The sequence below is a fragment of the Oncorhynchus masou genome, chromosome 31, assembly GCF_036934945.1.
Source record: "Oncorhynchus masou masou isolate Uvic2021 chromosome 31, UVic_Omas_1.1, whole genome shotgun sequence".
In the NCBI taxonomy this organism is placed as follows: domain Eukaryota; kingdom Metazoa; phylum Chordata; class Actinopteri; order Salmoniformes; family Salmonidae; genus Oncorhynchus; species Oncorhynchus masou.
The window spans coordinates 43,806,013-43,826,842 of record NC_088242.1 but is presented as its reverse complement, the minus strand read 5'-3'; the positions used below and the strand labels follow the sequence as shown (position 1 = coordinate 43,826,842).

The 20,830-nt window shown below is 44.0% G+C and overlaps 1 protein-coding gene across 4 annotated transcripts in view; it reads right to left on the bottom strand.

Moving 5' to 3' along the window:
* Positions 1 to 5,203: 5,203 nt before the first annotated feature.
* LOC135523975 (zinc finger protein 646-like) overlaps positions 5,204 to 20,830 on the bottom strand; it is a 15,891-nt gene continuing 264 nt past the window's right edge. The window contains exons 1-4 of one of the 4 annotated variants that reach the window (XM_064951031.1): positions 20,822 to 20,830; positions 17,423 to 20,217; positions 14,755 to 15,867; positions 5,204 to 11,852 (exon numbers count right to left, since the gene is read on the bottom strand). The exon at positions 20,822 to 20,830 is cut by the window's right edge and continues 264 nt beyond it. In XM_064951031.1, the coding sequence (XP_064807103.1) occupies positions 10,961 to 11,852; positions 14,755 to 15,867; positions 17,423 to 20,013 (4,596 nt within the window). In that variant the 5' untranslated portion in view covers positions 20,014 to 20,217; positions 20,822 to 20,830 and the 3' untranslated portion in view covers positions 5,204 to 10,960. Of the gene's footprint in view, positions 11,853 to 12,800; positions 12,935 to 14,754; positions 15,868 to 17,422; positions 20,218 to 20,821 lie in introns of all 4 variants that reach the window. The other 3 variants (XM_064951032.1, XR_010452892.1, XM_064951030.1) reach the window with 3 other exon arrangements.

Sequence of the window (20,830 nt, the reverse complement as noted above, 5' to 3'; positions counted from 1 at the left end):
ACTAAGGGTTTAAATACAATCAGGGGAAACGAGGTACAGGTGCAAATAATAATGGGGAACAAGGGAAAAAACATAAGGTCAAAAAGCACAATGGGGGCATCTAGTGACCAAAACCCGGAACAACCCTGGCCAAATCCTGACACCGCCCTAATAGCTCCCCAGACGATGCAATCGCCATCGCACTGCCCTATCCCATCTGGACAAGAGGAATACCTATATAAGAATGCTGTTCATGGACTACAGCTCAGCCTTCAACAGCATAGTACCCTCCAAACTCCTCATTAAGCTTGAGGCCCTGGGTCTGAACCCCGCCCTGTGCAACAGGGTCCTGGACTTCCTGACGGGCCGCCCCCAGGTGGTGAAGGTAGGAAACACCTCCACTTCGCTGATCCTCAACACTGGGGCCCCACAAGGGTGCATGCTCAGCCCTCTCCTGTACTCCCTGTTCACCCATGACTGCGTACCCACACACGCCTCCAACTCAATCATCAAGTCTGCAGATGACGAGACAGCCTACAGGGAGGTGGTGAGGGCTCTGGGAGTGTGGTGTCAGGAAAATAACCCCTCATTCATCGTCAACAAAACAAAAGGAGATGATTGTGGACTTCAGGAAACAGCAATCCACATCGATGGGACCACAGTGGAGTAGTTGGAAAGCTTCCAGTTCCTCGGCATACACAACACCGACCAACTGAAATGATCCACCCACACAGACAGTGTGGTGAAGGTGCAACAGCACCTCTTCAACCTCAGGAGGCTGAAGAAATGTGGCTTGTCACTTTAAACCCTCAAACTTTTAGAGATGCACAATTGAGAGCATCCGGTCGGGCTGTATCACCGCCTGGTACGACAACTGCACCGCCAGCAACCATAGGGCTCTCCAGAGGGTGGTGCGGTCTGCCCAATGCATCACCTTGGGGCAAACTACCTGCCATCCAGTACACCTACATCATCCAATGTCATAGGAAGGCCAAAAGGATCATCAAGGACAACAACCACCCGAGCCACTGTCTGTTCACCTCGCTATCATCTAGAAGGCGAGGTCAGTACAGATGCATCAAAGCTGTGACCGAGAGACTGAACAACAGCTTCTACCTCAAGGCCATCAGACTGTTGAAAAGCCATCACTAGCACATTAGAGGCCGCTGCCTATGTGCATAGACTTGAAATCACTGGCCACTTCCATTTCTTTAATACACTAGTCACTTTGTTTACATAATTTGCATTACTCATCTCATTTGTATATACTGTTTTCTATTCCACTGTATTTTAGTCTATGCTGCTCTGACATTGCTCATCCATATATGTATTTATTCCATTCCTTTACTTAAATGTGTGTACTGTTGGGAAATTATTAGATATTACTGCACTGTTGGAGCTGGAAACACAAGCATTTCGCTACACCCGCAATAACATTTGCTAAATGTGAATCCAATAAAATTGGATTTGATGCATGTCAAAAACAGCCTTTTTAGGTAGAATAGCTTACTATGGTGATGGTAGACTAAATGTACAGTAGTACCTACTGTCGTAAACCTTTAAAATTCAGAGCTATTTTGTGTGAGTTGTACTTTCCCTGTGTCAGGATGGCAATGTGTTTCATCTTCTGAATGAAGTAATATAAATTTGACCCAGTGGGAAAGCATGTTTGAATGGTCTGACAGAAATGACTAATTCAAATCAAGATGTGCACTTACTAATATGGTACCATGTACTGACAAAATTAGCATGAAACATTTCTTAAAATGTCAACATATTGCTTATAATATTGGTAGACTGGGCAGAACAACTTACATGTATCTCAACTACCCACATGCAATTAGAATTTGAGGTGTTGGGAGCTGATGCCTTATTAACAATGTGCTTATGATACAGGCCTACCTGACTTTAAACGTTTGAATGAATACAGTACTGAATTGATATGATCTTTCCTAAATAAACTGTTATAGCTTTAAATATCGGTTGTTGGATTGGCATGGCTCTGAGGTATTGCATACTCTTACCGGTCGCAGAAATATTTACAGTTCATAATACATACTTTTTGGTCATGTAGTGTATGTATGTAGACGGCTGCTCCTGGAACATCTCATTCCAAAGTCATGAGTATTAAAATGGAGTTGGTCCCCCTCTTTGCTCCTATAACAGCCACCACTCTTCTGGGAAGGCTTTCCACTAGATGCTGAAACATTGCTGCAGAGACTTGCTTCCATTCAGCTACGAGCACTGATATTGGGCGATAAGGCTTGGCTCGCAGTCGGCGTTCCAATTCATCCTAAAGGTGTTTGATGGGGTTGTGGTCAGGGCTCTGTGCAGGCCAGTCAAGTTCTTCCACACCAATTTCAACATTTCTGTATGGACCTCGCTTTGTGCATGGGGGCATTGAAACAGGAAAGGGCCTTCCCCAAACTGTTGACACAAAGTTAGAAGCACATAATCATCCAGAATATCATTGTATGCTGTAGCATTAAGATTTCCCTTCAATGGAACTAAGGGGCCTGTCCAGAACCATGAATAACAGCCCCAGACCATTATTCCTCCACCAAAATGTAGTTTGCACTATGCACTAGAGCAGGTAGCGTTCTCCTGGCATCCTCTATACCCAGATACATTGGCTCCAGAGTCTAAAGGCAGCAAGCTTTACACCACTCCAGCTGACGCTTGGCATTGTGTATGGTAATCTTACGCTTGTGTGCAACTGCCCGGAAATGGTAACCCATTTCATGAAGTTCCCGATGAACAGTTATTGTGCTGACGTTGTTTCTAAAGGCAGTTTGGAACTCGATAGTGTGTTGCAACCGAGGACAGATTTTTATGCGCTACAGCACTCAGCGTTCCTGTTCTGTGAGCTTGTGTGGCCTACCACTTCGCAGCTGAGCGGTTGTTGCTCCTAGACGTTTGCACTTCAGAACAACAGCACTCACAGTTGACCGGGGCAGCTCGAACAGAGTAGAAATTTGACTCATTTACTTGTTGGAAAGGTGGCATCCTATGATGGTGCCACGTTGAATGTCACCGAGCTCTTCAGTAAGGCCATTCTACAGCCAATGATTGTATATGGAGATTGCATGGCTGTATGCTCGATTTTACCTACCGGTCAATAACGGGTGTGGTGAAATAGCCTAATGAACTCATTTGAAAAGGTGTACATACTTTTGTATATACAGTGCATTCGGGAAGTATTCAGATCCCTTGACTTTTTTCACTTTGTTACGTTACAGCCTTATTCTAAAATGGATTAAATGAAAAATACAAATCCTTAGCAATCTACACACAATACTCCATAATGATAAAGCTACAAACAGAAATACCTTATTTACATAAGTATTCAAACCTTTTGCTATGAGACTTAATTTAGCTCAGGTGCATGCTGTTTTCATTGATCATCCTTGAGATATTTCTACAACTTGATTGGAGTCAATGTATTGGACATGATTTGGAAAGGCACACACACACACACACACACACACACACACACACGTCTATATAAATGGTCCCACAGTTGACAGTGCATGTCAGTGAAAACAAAAACGAAGCCACAAGGTGGCTAAAGTTCCGAGACAGGATTGTGTCAAGGCACAGATCTGGGGAAGGGTACCAAAACAGCATTGAAGGTCCCCAAGAACACAGTGGCCTCCATAATTCTTAAATGGAAGAAGTTTGAATCCACCAAGACTCTTCCTTGAACTGGCCGCCCGGGCCAAACTGAGCAATCGGATGGTCACTCTGACAGTGCGTCAGAGTTCCTATGTAGAGAAGGGACCTTCCAGAAGGGCAACAATCTCTGCAGCACTCCACCAATCAGGCTTTTATGGTAGTGGCCAGATGGAAGCCACGCCTCAGTAAAAGGCACGGCAGCCCGCTTGGAGTTTGCCAAAAGGCACCTAAAGACTGATCTTGAGAAACAAGATTCTCTGGTCTGATGAAACCAAGATCTCTACGGTGAAGCACGGTGGTGGCAGCAGCATCATCATGCTGTGGGGATGTTTTTCAGTGGCAGGGACACTAGTCTGAATCGAGAAGTCAGATCCTTGCTGAAAACTTACTCCAGAGTGCTCCGGACCAGACTGGAGGGAAGGTTCACCTTCCAACAGGACAATGTCCGTTAGTGGCCCAGCCAGATCCATGACTTGAACCCAATCGAACATCTCTGGAGAACTGAAAATAGCTGTACAGCTACACTCCCTGTCCAACCTGACAGAGCTTGAGAGGATCTGCAGAGAATGCAACAAACTCCTCAAATACAGGTGTGCCAAGCTTGTAGCGTCATACCCACGTAGACAAGATTGTAGTCGCTGCCAAATGTGCGTCAAAGTACAGAGTAAAAGGGTCTGAATACTTATGTATTGTTTAATGTGATGTTTATTTTTTGTAAGTGTACACACAAAGAAATCTATTTTAGAATAAGGCAATAATGTAACAAAATGTGGAAAAAGTCAGGTCTGAATACTTGCCGAATGCACTGTATATTAAATATAGGATAAGGCATAACGAATGCCAAGAAAAACACATTGTGGTGTCTGAAAGATTAGTGGAATCTGTGTGGGTAGCTGGACAGGTAGGATGACTGACAGTGAAGGTGAACAGGTGGTCACGTGTCAGGTGACAGGAATGGATGAGACTGAGGCAGGAATTCCTTTAACCATAAAGTGGTATATTTACTGAGTAGTCTGTGGTGGATTCATGGATGCACAGAACTTCTGATTCAGATGGAGTTCAGGAAGAGAAAGCAGTGAGATCAGGCGATGGCAATTTCCTCCTTTTATGGAGTTGAGATCTGTCGGACATTTCCACATGACCTAATTAAAGCGCCCCTGGCCCAGCTGGGTAAATGGCAATGAATTAAAGGATTATACCACCAACTCCATTCTACAGTGTCAGTTACACATTTCATAATGTACTGGGACCACACCCTCAAACAAGGTTTAAACCTAAAGGATTTACACTTGCTACTTGTGTTTTACAAAAAAAAGTGCCATTACAGTGGGTCTGAAAAGATGCAATATTTTGTACATGATAAGCACCTTATTTTATTCTACACCTTTTCTGGTAAGCATTGCAAACCAAAGAAATACTAGATTTAACTTATAGTGCCTTGCGAAAGTATTCGGCCCCCTTGAACTTTGCGACCATTTGCCACATTTCAGGCTTCAAGATATAAAACTACTTTTTTTGTGAAGAATCAACAACAAGTGGGACACAATCATGAAGTGGAACAACATTTATTTGAAATATCCAACTTTAACAAATCAAAAACTGAAAAATTGGGCGTGGAAAATTATTCAGCCACTTTACTTTCAGTGCAGCAAACTCTCTCCAGAAGTTCAGTGAGGATCTCTGAATGATCCAATGTTGACCTAAATGACTAATGATGATAAATACAATCCACCTGTGTGTAATCAAGTCTCCTTATAAATGCACCTGCACTGTGATAGTCTCAGAGGTCCGTTAAAAGCGCAGAGAGCATCATGAAGAACAAGGAACACACCAGGCCGGTCCGAGATACTGTTGTGAAGAAGTTTAAAGCCGGATTTGGATACAAAAAGATTTCCCAAGCTTTAAACATCAAGGAGCACTGTGCAAGCGATAATATTGAAATGGAAGGAGTATCAGACCACTGCAAATCTACCAAGACCTGGCCGTCCCTCAACTTTTCAGCTCATACAAGGAGAAGACTGATCAGAGATGCAGCCAAGAGGCCCATGATCACTCTGGATAAACTGCAGAGATCTACAGCTGTGGTGGGAGACTCTGTCCATAGGACAACAATCAGTCGTATATTTCACAAATCTGGCCTTTATGGAAGAGTGGCAAGAAGAAAGCCATTTCTTAAAGATATCCATAAAAAGTGGCGTTTAAAGTTTGCCACACGCCACCTGGGAGACACACCAAACATGTGGAAGAAGGTGCTCTGGTCAGATGAAACCAAAATTGAACTTTTTGGCAAAAATGCAAAATGTTATGTTTAGCGTAAAAGCAACACAGCGCATCACTCTGAACACACCATCCCCACTGTCAAACATGGTGGTGGCAGCATCATGGTTTTGGCCTGCTTTTCTTCAGCAGGGACAGGGAAGATGGTTAAAATTGATGGGAAGATGGATGGAGCCAAATACAGGACCATTCTGGAAGAAAACCTGATGGAGTCTGCAAAAGACCTGAGACTGAGACTTGTCTTCCAACAAGACAATGATCCAAAACATAAAGCAAAATCTACAATGGAATGGTTAAAAAAATAAACATATCCAGGTGTTAGAATGGCCAAGTCAAAGTCCAGACCTGAATCCAATCGAGAATCTGTGGAAAGAACTGAAAACTGCTGTTCACAAATGCTCTCCATCCAACCTCACTGAGCTCGAGCTGTTTTGCAAGGAGGAATGGGAAACAATTTCAGTCTCTCGATGTGCAAAACTGATAGAGACATACCCCAAGCGACTTACAGCTGTAATCGCAGCAAAAGGTGGCGCTACAAAGTATTAACTTAAGGGGGCTGAATAATTTTGCACACCCAATTTTTCAGTTTTTGATTTGTTAAAAAAGTTTGAAATATCCAATAAATGTCGTTCCACTTCAAGATTGTGTCCCACTTGTTGTTGATTCTTCACAAAAAAAGTTTTATATCTTTATGTTTGAAGCCTGAAATGTGGCAAAAGGTCGCAAAGTTCAAGGGTGCCGAATACTTTCGCAAGGCACTGTAATTGCACTTTTATGGAAAGGTTATATGAACACAAATTGCTTTTTCCAAAGACCCCAAACCATTTCTCAAATAGTGGTGATCAACATTTGCTCCTGGATACACACTGCTGCCAACATGGTTGAAGCAACCAACTGGATGTTGACAAGTTTGAACACTGAAACTTGTGTCCTTGACACATTAACAGAAATACAATAACCATTCAAATATAGACAGAAATAAATACTTTATAAATATAAGTACGCTAACTGTTCACAACACGATAATTCTACACTTTTGACTTTTGCCGGACTGACACGCAAACAAACTCAGCAAAAAAAAAGAAGAAACGTCCCCTTTTCAGGCTCCTGTCTTTCAAAGATAATTTGTAAAAATCCTAATAACTTTACAGATCTTCATTGTAAAGGGTTTAAACACTGTTTCCCAAGCTTGTTCAATGAACCATAAACAATTAATGAACATGCACCTGTGGAACGGTCGTTAAGACACTAACATGTGAGAATGAGAGAATGCTGTTCATCGACTACAGCTCGGCATTTAACACCCTAGGTCTCGACCCCGCCCTGTGCAACTGGGTACTGGACTTCCTGACGGGCCGCCCCCAGGTGGTGAGGGTAGGCAACAACATCTCCACCCCGCTGATCCTCAACACTGGGGCCCCACAAGGGTGCGTTCTGAGCCCTCTCCTGTACTCCCTGTTCACCCACGACTGCGTGGCCACGCACGCCTCCAACTCAATCATCAAGTTTGCGGACGACAACAGTGGTAGGCTTGATTACCAACAACGACGAGACGGCCTACAGGGAGGAGGTGAGGGCACTCGGAGTGTGGTGTCAGGAAAATAACCTCACACTCAACAAAACTAAGGAGATGATTGTGGACTTCAGGAAACAGCAGAGGGAACACCCCCCTATCCACATCGATGGAACAGTAGTGGAGAGGGTAGTAAGTTAAGTTCCTCGGCATACACATCACAGACAAACTGAATTGGTCCACCCACACAGACAGCATCGTGAAGAAGGCGCAACAGCGCCTCTTCAACCTCAGGAGGCTTAAGAAATTCAGCTTGTCACCAAAAGCACTCACAAACTTCTACAGATGCACAATTGAGAGCATCCTGGCGGGCTGTATCACCGCCTGGTACAGCAACTGCTCCGCCCACAACCGTAAGGCTCTCCAGAGGGTAGTGAGGTCTGCACAACGCATCACCGGGGGCAAACTACCTGCCCTCCAGGACACCTACACCACCCGATGTTACAGGAAGGCCATAAAGATCATCAAGGACAACAACCACCCGGGCCACTGCCTGTTCACTCTGTTCACTCCGCTATCATCCAGAAGGCGAGGTTAGTACAGGTGCATCAAAGCTGGGACCGAGAGACTGAAAAACAGCTTCTATCTCAAGGCCATCAGACTGTTAAAACAGCAACCACTAACATTGAGTGGCTGCTGCCAACACACTGACTCAACTCCAGCCACTTTAATAATGGGAACTGATGGGAAATGTTGTAAAATATATCACTAGCCACTTTAAACAATGCTACCTAATGTTTACATACCCTACATTATTCATCTCATATGTATACGTATATACTGTACTCTATATCATCCACTGCATCTTTATGTAATACATGTATCACTAGCCACTTTAACTATGCCACTTTGTTTACATACTCATCTCATATGTATATACTGTACTCGATACCATCTACTGTATCTTGCCTATGCTGCTCTGTACCATCACTCATTCATATATCTTTATGTACATATTCTTTATCCCCTTACACTTGTGTATAAGACAGTAGTTTTGGAATTGTTAGTTAGATTACTTGTTGGTTATTACTGCATTGTCGGAACTAGAAGCACAAAGCATTTCGCTACACTCGCATTAACATCTGCTAACCATGTGTATTTGACAAATAAAATTTGATAACAGCTTACAGACGGTAGACAATTAAGGTCACAGTTAAGAAAACTTAGGACACTAAAGAGGCCTTTCTACGGACTCTGAAAAACACAAAAAAATAGATGCCCAGGGTCCCTGCTCATCTGCGTGAACGTGCCTTAGGCATGAGGACTGCAGATGTGGCCAGGGCAATAAACTGCAAAGTCCGTACTATGAGACGCCTAAGACAGCGCTACATGGAGACAGGACGGACAGCTGATCGTACTCGCAGTGGCAGACCACGTGGAACACCTGCACAGGATCGGTACATCCGAACACCACACCTGCGGGACAGGTACAGGATGGCAACAACAACTGCCCGAGTTACACCAGGAACGCACAATCCCTCCATTAGTGCTCAGATTGTTCGCAATAGACAGAGAGGCTGGACTGAGTGCTTGTAAGCCAGGTCCTCACCAGACATCACCGGCAGCAACGTCGCCTATGGGCCTGTACTCTGGAGTGGGATCGATTTGGAGGTGGAGGGTCCGTCATGGTCTGGGCGGTGTGTCACAGCATTACCGGACTGAGCTTGTCGTCATTGCAGGCAATCTCAACGCTGTGCCTTACAGGGAAGACATCCTCCTCCCTCATGTGGTACCCTTCCTGTGGGCCCATCCTGACATGACCCTCCAGCATGACAATGCCACCAGCTCGTTCCGTGCGTGATTTCCTGCAAGACAGGAATGTCAGTGTTCTGCCATGGCCAGCAAAGAGCCCAGATCTCAATCCCATTGAGCGCGTCTGGGACCTGTTGGATTGGAGGGTGAGGGCTACGACCATTCCCCCCAGAAATGTCTGGGAACTTGCAGGTGCCTTGGTGGAAGTGCGGGGAAACATCTCATAGCAAGAACTGCAAATCTGGTGCAGTCCATGAGGAGATGACCTGCAGTACTTAATGCAGCTGGTGGCCACAGCAGATACTGACTGTTAGTTTTGACCCCCCTTTGTTCAGGGACACATTATTCCATTTCTGTTAACCACATGTCTGTGGAACTTGTTCAGTTTATGTTTCAGTTGTTGAATCTTGTTATGTTTGCTGAAAATAACTGTAGTTGACAGTGAGGATGTTTCATTTTTTGCTGAGTTTACCTTTGAAAGTTTGAGAATGTGTTATTGTATTGTAAAGGGTTTGCAAAATTTCTCAAAAATTGTCAAGGGTGATTATGGACAAGAAAAGCTACAATTCTTATTTGAACAAGACATGGGTGAGAAATGGCACCTGTAAAAATAAAGTAATGCCCAATTCAGACATGGATAATTATCTACAATGCTTTGCACATCAGACATTTTAATGTGGCAAAACCACAGTGCTGGCAAGACCACTGTCCTTGGCTAATGCATTCCTACCTGTGTTGGAGTCGCACCAATTGAGAATGGAATTACAGATTGAGGAATTCCCTTAAATGCTACATAGGATATTTCTTAAGAGTCAAGGTAACATTCATAGAAAATGATATATCAAAGTACACACAGAACATTTTAAAATAAGTCAAAAGAACAGGAATAAATAATTAAATATGCCCATTTAGCATACAAATGTCACTCAAAGGGTGTACCCAAATATCACCATCACTAAAACCATTTGATTACCACCAACTTGATTACATGATTTCAGTAAATACATTTGATATCATCCTCTGGGTAAGACTAGGAGATCATGCTTATTGAAGCCACATCAGAAATGGTCAAATTGATCACTTTTCTCTAACCTATGGCAAAATATTGAGAACAGCCCTCACTTTTGATAAGCTGGGCAGAGAATTGAACCGACGGAGGCACTGAACACAGTAATAGATAGCGAGAGGAAATTACAATTTCAGAACAGCACTTTTCTCATAAAAATATGAGTCATTGTATAAATCAATCTCAAATGCAGGAACTGGGCTGAAACAGTTCTGTCACATCGGTTCACTTTGGTTGGGAAATTGACTGTCTACCTTGTGAGGACATTGATACAGTCAGTATGGAAGGAGGTCCAATAGTTGTCACTCCTATAGCGTTAAACGATTCAATGACAATGTGCACTCCATGCAAAAATAATCTTAAAGATTTGACAGACACTGTCGCCTGTGCCCATCTGGGAAGTTTAACAGTGCCACAATCCCTGCTAGAGATAAGAAATCCTTCGACCCCTCCAAAAGTGTATGACCAAAGCATAATCAGAAAAATGAAATGTTTGTGAGGCAGCTTTGAAGAGTTCAACATCAAGAGTAAACGCTGTCTCTACTGGGGCTTTGTGGAACACGCCACTTTACAATTACCGATAGGGGTCCAGTGAATGGGGAGAATAATATAATAAGCATTTGACACGGAGTCCTAACTCAGAGAAAAGAGCCCATGTCCAAGTCCATAAAACTGTTAGTATCCATGCCGAAGGAGGACTCGTAGTCCTGGCCACCACTCTGGTGCATCTTCTGGTGGTGGCGCAGGTTTGACTTGCTGGAGAAGCGCTTTTCGCACAGCAGGCAGGAGAAGGGCTTCTCTTTGGTGTGGATCCTCCGATGGCAGATGAGCTGGGTGGACACGCGGAAGGCCTTGCCGCACTCCAGGCACTGGTAGCGCTTGGGCTCCGTGTGGATGCGCCGGTGGTTCTTCAGCGCCATCAGGTTGGTGAACTCCTTCTGGCACACGGAGCAGAAGAAGGCGCCGGTCTTGTGACTGTTCTTGTGGTTGAGGAGGGAACCTGCATGGCGGTAGGTGCGGCCGCAGTGCTCACACACGTGGCTCTTCTCCCCTATACAGGGCACCTCGTTGCTCTCCTGCTGGTTGGGCATGCCATCGTGCATGTGGGCAAACGCCGGGACCAGCTTGGGGATGCCTTGGAGCTCCATGGTTTGGTCTAGTCCCGATTCCCAGCTTAGGTCATCCTCCATTTGCATGTTGTGCTGTTGATAATGCCCTTGGGCCCGGTGGTGCAGTTCCTGGTGTTGTTGGTACCTGGCTGGGTTGGGGAAGCTCTGATGGCAGGGGCTGCAGACCAGGGTGCGGTCCTTGGAGTGAACCTCCATGTGGTTCTGCAGGTGTGAGATGAGACAGAAGGTCTTGCCACAGTCTGGACAGCAGTGGCGCTTCATCTGGGAGTGGATCTGGAGGGTGAGGAGGTCAGGGAAAGTCTGGAGGCACAAGGTACAGTGGTGGAGGTTTTCTGAGTGCGTCTTTTTATGGTTGAGCAGGGAGCCAGCATGGTGGTATGAGCGTCCACAGAGGTCACACCTGCAGCAGAGAGATTCATTAAAATTCCTGTTTATGAAAATTCTTTAAATTGGGCATAAAGTGGCTTTTTCTTACTGTACCAAAGGTCCACCTTCTAAAAAGAAGATCATCTCAGGCATATCTTTACTAATAGAATTTAACTATGAGGAAATAATTACACAGATTTACCCTAACACTAAACATAGCCATTAACACAAGAACTGCTAAAGTAGTCATTTGGACTGCTCACCAATAGAAAAAGTCTTACTTTGCCATTTTTAAAGTCACCCCTCCCTCCATCCTTAAAAAGTCATACATACACTGTCGTTGTTACAATCAATAGCACAAACAGAACTGGACTTATAACCAGTTTTAGGAGGGCATGTATTTTTTTTGTTTATGGTTTCCCCCCCAGTTACGGCTCCTCGTCCCGACAGTAGGGCCTGTTCCCCTCCTCCTGACAATTAAAAGGTGCCCTGCCCAGTTGATAATCACCTCAAAACTGAACCTAATCAAAATCCAATTTTAATTGGTCACATACACAGGGTTAGCAGAGGTTATTGCGAGTGTAGAGAAATGTTTGTGCTTCTAGATCCGACAGTGCAGCAGTATCTAACAGGTAATATCTAACAATTCCACAACAAAACCTAATACACACAATCTAGTAAAGGAATGGGATGAGAATATATAAGTATAAAATATATGGATGAGCAGTGACAGGGCTGCAGAGGCAAGATGCAATAGATGATATAAAATACATATGAGATGAGTAATGCGAGATATGTAAACCTTCTTAAAGTAGCATTATTAAAGTGACTAGTGTTCAATTTATTAAAGTAGCCAATGACATCAAGTCTGTAGGTAGGCAGCTGCCTATCTGTGCTGGTGGTGACTGTTTAACAATCTGATGGCCTTGAGATAGAAGCTGTTTTTCAATCTCTGTCCCAGCTTTGATGCACCTGTACTGACCTTCAGGGTGGAAGCGGGGTGAACGGGTAGTGGCTCGGGTGGTTATTGTCCTTGATCTTTTTTCCTTTCACACATATACAGTGCCTTCAGGAAGTATTCAGCGCTTGACTTATTCCACATTGTTGTGTTAATGCCTGAAATAAAAAATTGATTAAATAGATTTTTTTCTCCCTCACCCATCTACACACAATACCACATAATGACAAAGTGGAAATATATATATATTTTTTGTGTGCAAATTTATTGAAAATAAAATATGGCATCCCGAGTGGTGCAGTGGTCTAAGGCTAGCTGTGCCACTAGAGATTCTGGGTTAGAGTCCAGGCCCTGTTCCAGCCGGGAGACCCATGGGGCAGCTCACAATTGGCCCAGTATCGTCTGGGTTAGGGAAGGGCTTTGCCGGCAGGGATGTCCTTGTCCCATCGCGCTCTAGCGACTCCTGTGACGGGCCGGGCACAGTGCACGCTGACACGGTCACCGGGTGTACTGCGTTTCCTCCGATGTTAAAAAAGAAAAACCTGTCTATATAAAGGTCCCACATTTGACAATGCACGTCAAAGCAGAAACAGAAGTCCAAGGAACTGTCTGCAGATCTCTGAGATAGTGTGCCTCATCACAATTATATATCTGGAGAGGGATGTAAACTTGAAAGTTTCCAAGAGCACAGTGGTCTCCATCATTGGTAAACTGAAAAAAATGGAACCATCCAGACTCTGACCGTCCGTCCAAACTGAGCAAGAAGGTAATTGGTCAGGGAGGTGACCAAGAACCAACCCAATGACCACTCTGATAGACCTACAGAGTTCCTTGGCTGAGATGGGAGAACCTGCTTGACAATAGTCTCTATAGCACTTCACCAATCTGGGCTTTATGGGAGAGTGGCCTGACAGAAGCCACTCCTGAGAAAAAGGCACATGACAGCCTGCCTGGAGTTTGTAAAAAGGCATGTGAAAGACTAAGGCAAAAGATTCTGTGGTCTGATGAGACTTAAATGGTGGAGGCAGCATCATGCTATAGGGATGCTTTTCAGCAGCAGTGACTGGGAGACTGGTCAAGATACAGGGAACAATGAATAGAGACGAATACAGGCAATTCCTTAATGAGAACCTGCTCCAGAGTGTAAATGACCTTAGACTACGGTGAATATTTATGTTCCAAAAGGATAATGACCCCAAGCATACAGCCAAAGTAATGCTGGAATGGTTTCAGAACAATAATGTGAAAGCCCTTGAGCGGCCCAGCCAAAGCCCAGACTTGAATTGCATTGAAAATCTATGAAAAGACTTGAAGATTGCTGGTCACCACCGCTCCGCATCCAACTTAACAGAGCTTGAGAAAATCTGCAAGGAAGAACGGGATAAAATCCCCAAATCCAGATGGGTACGTCTATCAGCTTTGCACAAGTTGACTCAAAACTGTAATCGCCACCAAAGGTGCTTCTACAAGGTATTGACCCAGGGGTGTGAATACTTATGCAAATTAGATATTTCTGTATTTATTTTTCAATAAATTAGCAAATATTTAAAAATAAAATAAAAATGTTCACTTTGTCATTATGGGGTAGTGTGTGTAAATGGGTGAGAGAAAAAATATATTTAATCAATTTTGAATACAGGCTGTAACAACAAAAATGTGGAATAAGGGGTATGAATATTTTATGAAGGCACTGTAACAGATGAAATATATGAAGTATGATAGGGAGAATGGGTGAGTTGAGCGAGGGGAAGTGAAAGATACATAATAATGTAATCAATTGTGAATGAAGAACAGGGCGGGCCATTCTATTGTATTGATCTATTCTAATCTCAAATTGGTACGTACCCTAGATCAGTCCAGAGGTTCTAGTGTTAAAGCCATGAAAACAGAAGGCTAAAAAAATGTGATAATTCTAAGAAGATCTATGAATAAGAATCATGCCTTACATAATGAGCTGATTGTGAAACAAGTAACTCACGTGAAGCACTTGTCTCCACTCTCTCTGTGATAGCGGTCACAAGCTCTCGCCGAGTCATCCTGACCCCCCCGGCAGCGGTGCCTCTTCAGCCCAGACTTGCCCTGGAAGGTCTTGCCACATTCTGGGCAGCTGAAGTGGTTGGCCACCCTGGTGTGGACCTTCTGGTGGTTATGAAGGATATTGGCCAACCGAAACGCCTTCCCGCAGGTCAGGCAGACATGCTTCTTCTTCTGTGTGTGGATTCGTGTGTGGTTGCGTAACGCCATGGGGTTAGAAAAGGGCTTGGAGCAGAAAGTGCAGCTGAAGTGGCCAGACTTATGAGTGTTTTTATGATTCAGGAGACTGCCTGCGTGGCGGTAGCTGCGATTGCAGATGATGCAGGTAAATGGTCGCTCCTCCCTTTTCAAGGACATACTCGTTTGTCCATCACTGCCCTCTGATGAGTTTGCCAGTGACCCACAGGTATGGGCTGTCCGTTGGTCAGCAGATATAAACGTCTGTCTGCACTGCTTACATTTAACGTTTCTTGCTCGTCTGCGACCTCTTCCCCTGACCCCTCCTGGCATATCCTTTCTGAGATGTGCACAAATATGGCTAGACAACTGCTTCGTTCCCCTAAAGGCCTTACCACACTCTTGACAAGTGTGCTTTTTAACTGAGAAGTGGATGCGCAGGTGGTTCTTCATAGCCAGCTGGTTGGAGTAGGTGTTGTTACAAACAGAGCAGTAGTATTCACCGGTCTTGTGAGAGTTCTTGTGATTGACCAGACTTCCTGCGTGTCGATACGTTCGCCCACATTGGTCACAGGGGTAGGGGCGAGGGTTGCCTGCTTCCACTGATTTGACTCGAGTCTGAGCCCCCTCCTCCACACTGGGATTCTTTCTGTTGGGGGTTGGCCTACCACCACCCTTTTTGTGGGTGGTGGTGGCTTGATTGACAGGTGCATTAAGCAAGCGCATTCCCCCCTCTGACCTCGTGCCATTCATCTGCATGACGCCCTGAATCTGGTTGTTGAGCGCCTGTATTTTGGCATGGTTCTCCTTGTGAAATCTTAGGTGGTTCAATAGTTGCTTCTGTATCTTGAATGCCTTCCCACATTCATTGCAAGTATGTCTAAAAGAGGGGACAAATAGAGAGGTTAATCCCGTGTTTACAAAGCACAGAACAGTCGTGCATGAGTGAAGTAATGACAAAACACATTACTGCAATGTAGACAGGTCTCTAAAGTGCCCCTAGATATTTTGCCTTGGGACCTGGGAGCACCTGTGCGACCCAGATAATAATTGTTGTAATGATAAGCTTCACTGTGCAGTTGTATCCGAGTGCCCTAGAGAGAGAAAAAAACTAGCGCAGATTCGTTCAATCCAACGCCTACATATAATGAATATTAAAGAACGCATCAGTGATTTGTATTTCTTGCAACCTTCTGAAGACGCATCATAGGGATGCCTGGGACTACCACTCTGTGTAGCCGGTTAGCAATACCGAGGCTTTCCCCATTAAACCTTCCAAATTAAATGTTATCTGCAAAGTAGGCTTACCTGGCAGAATATATCATGCTGATTTGTATCAAATAGGGTGGTGTCTTGTTTTGCAAACTCTGCTATTAGGCCATAGGCTGTCATTGTAAATAAGAATTTGTTCTTAACTGACTTGCCTAGTTCAATAAAAAATAAATATTGTGCATTCAGTACAACCACCATCAGCCAGACACCAGTCACTTGAGGTGAGTAATAAAAATGGTGTGGTTTAAGCATTGTTATGGACTTGGATGTTCTAACGGTTGTTTTTCTATTATTTTATTTTTTTACATTTTAAAGTGTGATTGAGTGAAAACCTGAAAATGTTTTGTTTTTTTAATAACTGGAAATCCAAACCCGAGAAAACACTGAAAGCCACACACAGTTATGGCGATAAACACTATTGGCTGGTAAGATTTTTTCCATCTACCTGCCAAAGTGGCTGGTGGACCAAAAAGATTGTTTTTAGGCCCCTCACAGGCATTTGTTTACACCAACAACCTGGTTACTTTACCAGTATATCTAAACATTTGGGGGCACAGAAAGAAAGGAAAAGGGATAGCTTCTTTAGAAGATCAATGATTATAGCAATGAATGAACGCGTGATCTATTGCATGTCGCTCTTAAGAGAGACAATGTACAAATTTCAATGGAATGCATCTCAATAGGTAGTGCTTTAACACAATGAAGAAAACTAATATTCCACAAATGACTGCAATTTCAATGACATGTTAGCTTTTTATAATAAACATCTTCAAAAGTAGCTAGAATTAATATGCTATATCTCAATCAATTAAAAAAATATGCATCTTCTGGTGCTCCTGGATTGTATGTTGTGCTCCGAACTTGTTACCAATGAATATTTTCAATTTAGAGTATTGAATGTAGACAAAACCAATTGTACAAGCAGTATATCCTTGGATTAGTTTACAAGCACTGGGTAACTCTTCATTGAAAAATGTTACCTGTTAGGGCACGGTAACAGTGCAATAGCCTAAACCTTCAAATGTAATATTACAATTAATTGCATCTCCCGCATGTTTAATACACTATAGTTTCTCTGTTTATTTACTTGATATGTCAAATTACATGGATACATATCAGTAGAATAGAATATTTCTCTGTTATCAATCAGGTTTAGAAATTACCTCTTAACATCAAAGTGGGTCCTCTGATGGTTCTTAAGGGCCAGTAGATTGTAGAAGCGCTTCTGGCAAACCATGCAGCGGAACACTCCAGTTTTGTGGGACTTTTTATGGTTGAGAAGGGAGCCAGCATGTCTGTATGCTCTTCCACACTGATCACACTTGTACTGGCGATCCCCATTGTTTAAATTCTCTTTTAGGTGTCCTAATTCTTTACCGTTGACAGAGCCACCCATTTCATTTTTTTCAACACCGTTTGCAGATTCACTTTTCCCATTTGTTGTACATTGATGGGTCTCAAGATGATGGTAACTGGTGCAAAATGTATCGCAATTTCCACAGATGCCGCTGTCCACCTCCTCTTTGTGCCTAGTTCCATTACTATTGTCCATATGCATGTGTTTAGCATCATCTGCCTGTGCTTTATTGTGTATGAGCTGATGGGAAAGCATGTCCTGCTTCTTGGCAAAACTCTCTCCGCAAGTACTGCAGATCATCAGACCCCCATCCATCTGATGTCTCTTTCCAGGGTCCTCTTCTTTTTCAGCCTCTAGGGAGGACATGGAGGAGGGGCCGGAGCTTGTAAGAGTACCATGGGATTGAGTGTGGCCACGAAGATGACTCCTCAGAGCCCTCATGCTTGTGTAGCGGTTCCCACATGCTGAGCACTGATAGAGCTCTCCGTCATCATCCTTTTCATCCTCCTCTTTGCCATCACCATTTAACTGCTCCCCGTTCAAGCCTTCATGGAAGTCATGTTCACCACAGTACCTTTGTCTAGGGCTGCCATTCAGTCCCTGGAACTCTACATGATCTCCTGGATTTCCCATGGTGCATCGGCCATTAGTGTCCAAGAAGGTTAAGTTACTGTCATAGTCATTAGACATTGCCTCGTGCTGCGGTTGTAGCAGGGGGCATATGTGCAATTTGATTCCTGCGATGTCTGCAAATGTTTCGCCACAGTCTGCACACATGTGACTCTCCATCTGGCGTTCGTTGTGAGGTAGGTGCACAGTTCTGTCCTGGGGAAAGGCGGAATCTAACTGCACATGGCATGATCCTCCAATGCCGTGTTCACTTGTGTTCTCCTGAGCTAGAGTCATCATATTGCTAGCATCTCCCTCCTGAGAGGAAAAGCAGGCCTGCTGGTTCTCCAGTGTTAGGGGCTCAGAAGAGAGCCAGTCTCCTTCAGAGCCGAGGCTAAAGGAGGACGGATGGGCCCTGTGGATGCGGACATGGCTGCGGAGGGCAGCCATGTGTGGGTAAGTCTTGCGGCAGATGGAACACTGGTAAATGCCTGTCTGATGAGAACGCTTGTGGTTGATGAGACTCCCGGCATGCCGGTAGCTTTTGCCACAGACCTGGCACTTGAAGCGGCGCTCACCGTTTATTGTAACTGAGGACTTTTCTGCTTTACTTAGATCGTCAGCAGGAATCTCTGGATCCAAGATTAGGGGCTCTCCCTGAGTATTCAAGGTGGAGTTGTTACTGGAGTGGTCAGAGTATATATGAATATCATTTATCTGCTCCCCTTGATGATCCATCAATGGAGTATTGTTTAGAGGTGGTGAATAAAAGTTTGAGTCAGGAGAAGGAGTGACACTAAGGTCATAAGAGTCATGATGATCCTCAGATAAACCTTGATTGTGCCCAAAGGACATGGAGGAAGAATTATGCTTTTGGATGTGTTCCTGGAACTCATCATCATTAGGAAACATCACTTGACACAGGTAACAGAAATGCACTGGAGCATCCCTGTTCAGGGGTGAAAACTGCTCTGGTGCTCTGCCTGCGTAAGTGACTTCCAAGGAATGGGTGTCTGGCCCACTTTTGGACTTGTAGTGAGTTCTCTGGTGACTATGGAGGGCAGCAAGATTATTGAACTGCTTGAAACAGATAGGGATGTTTGAGTGCACTACCTGGTGAGACTTCTTATGATTGATCAGGCTTCCATGGTGTCTATATGACTTTTCACACTGACCACATTTGAAAGGTCGATCTCCTGCTTCAAAGCCCAGGTTTTCACAATAATTTGCAGAGTTGGGGATAACCTCTGCGTCCTCTTGGCTAAGGTTATTATCAGACACAATATCCATCCCCGTGTCTTGCTGGTCAGCCACCAAGATCGACAGCTTTTCAAAGTCATCATGATCTTCAATTTCAGCCCTATTCTCAATTGGAGAATATTCTACAGTGGCCCTCCAACCGGCTCTCCTCTTTGATTGCCCAGAGAGATGGACCCTTTGATGGGTGGCCAGCTGAGTAGCTAACCTAAAGGCCTTCCCACAGTCCATGCAGGAGTACTTCTTCTGTGATGTGTGGATGCGCAGGTGGCTCTTCAGGGCCAGAGGGTTTGAGAGCTTCCTAGCACATATTGGACAATGAAAAGAACCCAACTCGTGTGTTTTCTTGTGGTTAGCCAAGCTACCTGCATGCCTGTAGCATCGGCCACATTCATTGCACCTGAACTTGCGATCTTCTTCTTGCTGGTAGTGACTATCCATGTGTTCCAGAAGGCTTGGCATGTTGGAGCACACTATGCCACAGTGTTTGCAAGGGAAGACTTTAGTCCTACTAAGCTCTTGCATAGCCATTACAGGATAGTACTGTAAATATTTGACAGAGATAATTGTGGGGGAAATACATCAGATTCCCAGCACCTCCATATCACAAAAGCTTACATTCATTGTACAGTCCAAATAGGAAGACTGCACAAGAATGGGATCAATTTAGTACCACTCCATTGAATATTAAAATGTACTTTCTGTGGTAGAATGGATGCAGGTACAACATGAGTGCTGTGAAAAAAAAGAAGAGAAAACCGATTTGGTTAGTCGTAATCACTTGAAGTCAATGTATTATTTATTTATGGGATAATCGTGGACCATATGCCTACTAAACAATGGGTACAAACCTTAATGCCAAATATGGCTAATAACAACTTTGCGTATATCTAAATTCGGCATTTAAATAAAAAAAACTCAGAGCAAATATCGGTTTACTCTGTTTAGTCACATAATGCAACATGTTCCATTCATTATAGTGTACAGTGGCAGATATATTTTGCACGATTCAAACTGAAGGTGGCTAGCTAACGTTATATTGTGTCACAATACCCTAGCGCGACTGCTAGCCGCCTAAATATGTCAATAATGTGGGGAAACAACACCTCGGCCTAAACAACGTAAACATTTTTCTTGTAGAATTCCATTACCTACATTTCACATGTAACTTAAAAACACGCACCATTACGGAAAAGTTATCCGTTGGTTTGCAAACAAGCCAATGCTGGATACAATAACCGCTAGCTAACAAGTAACGGTTAGCATCATCATGCTTATTAACAAGCAAACGCTAGCTAAACAAACATTGCATCAAAAAAAGAACGTTACCCGGTCTTACCATCTATTT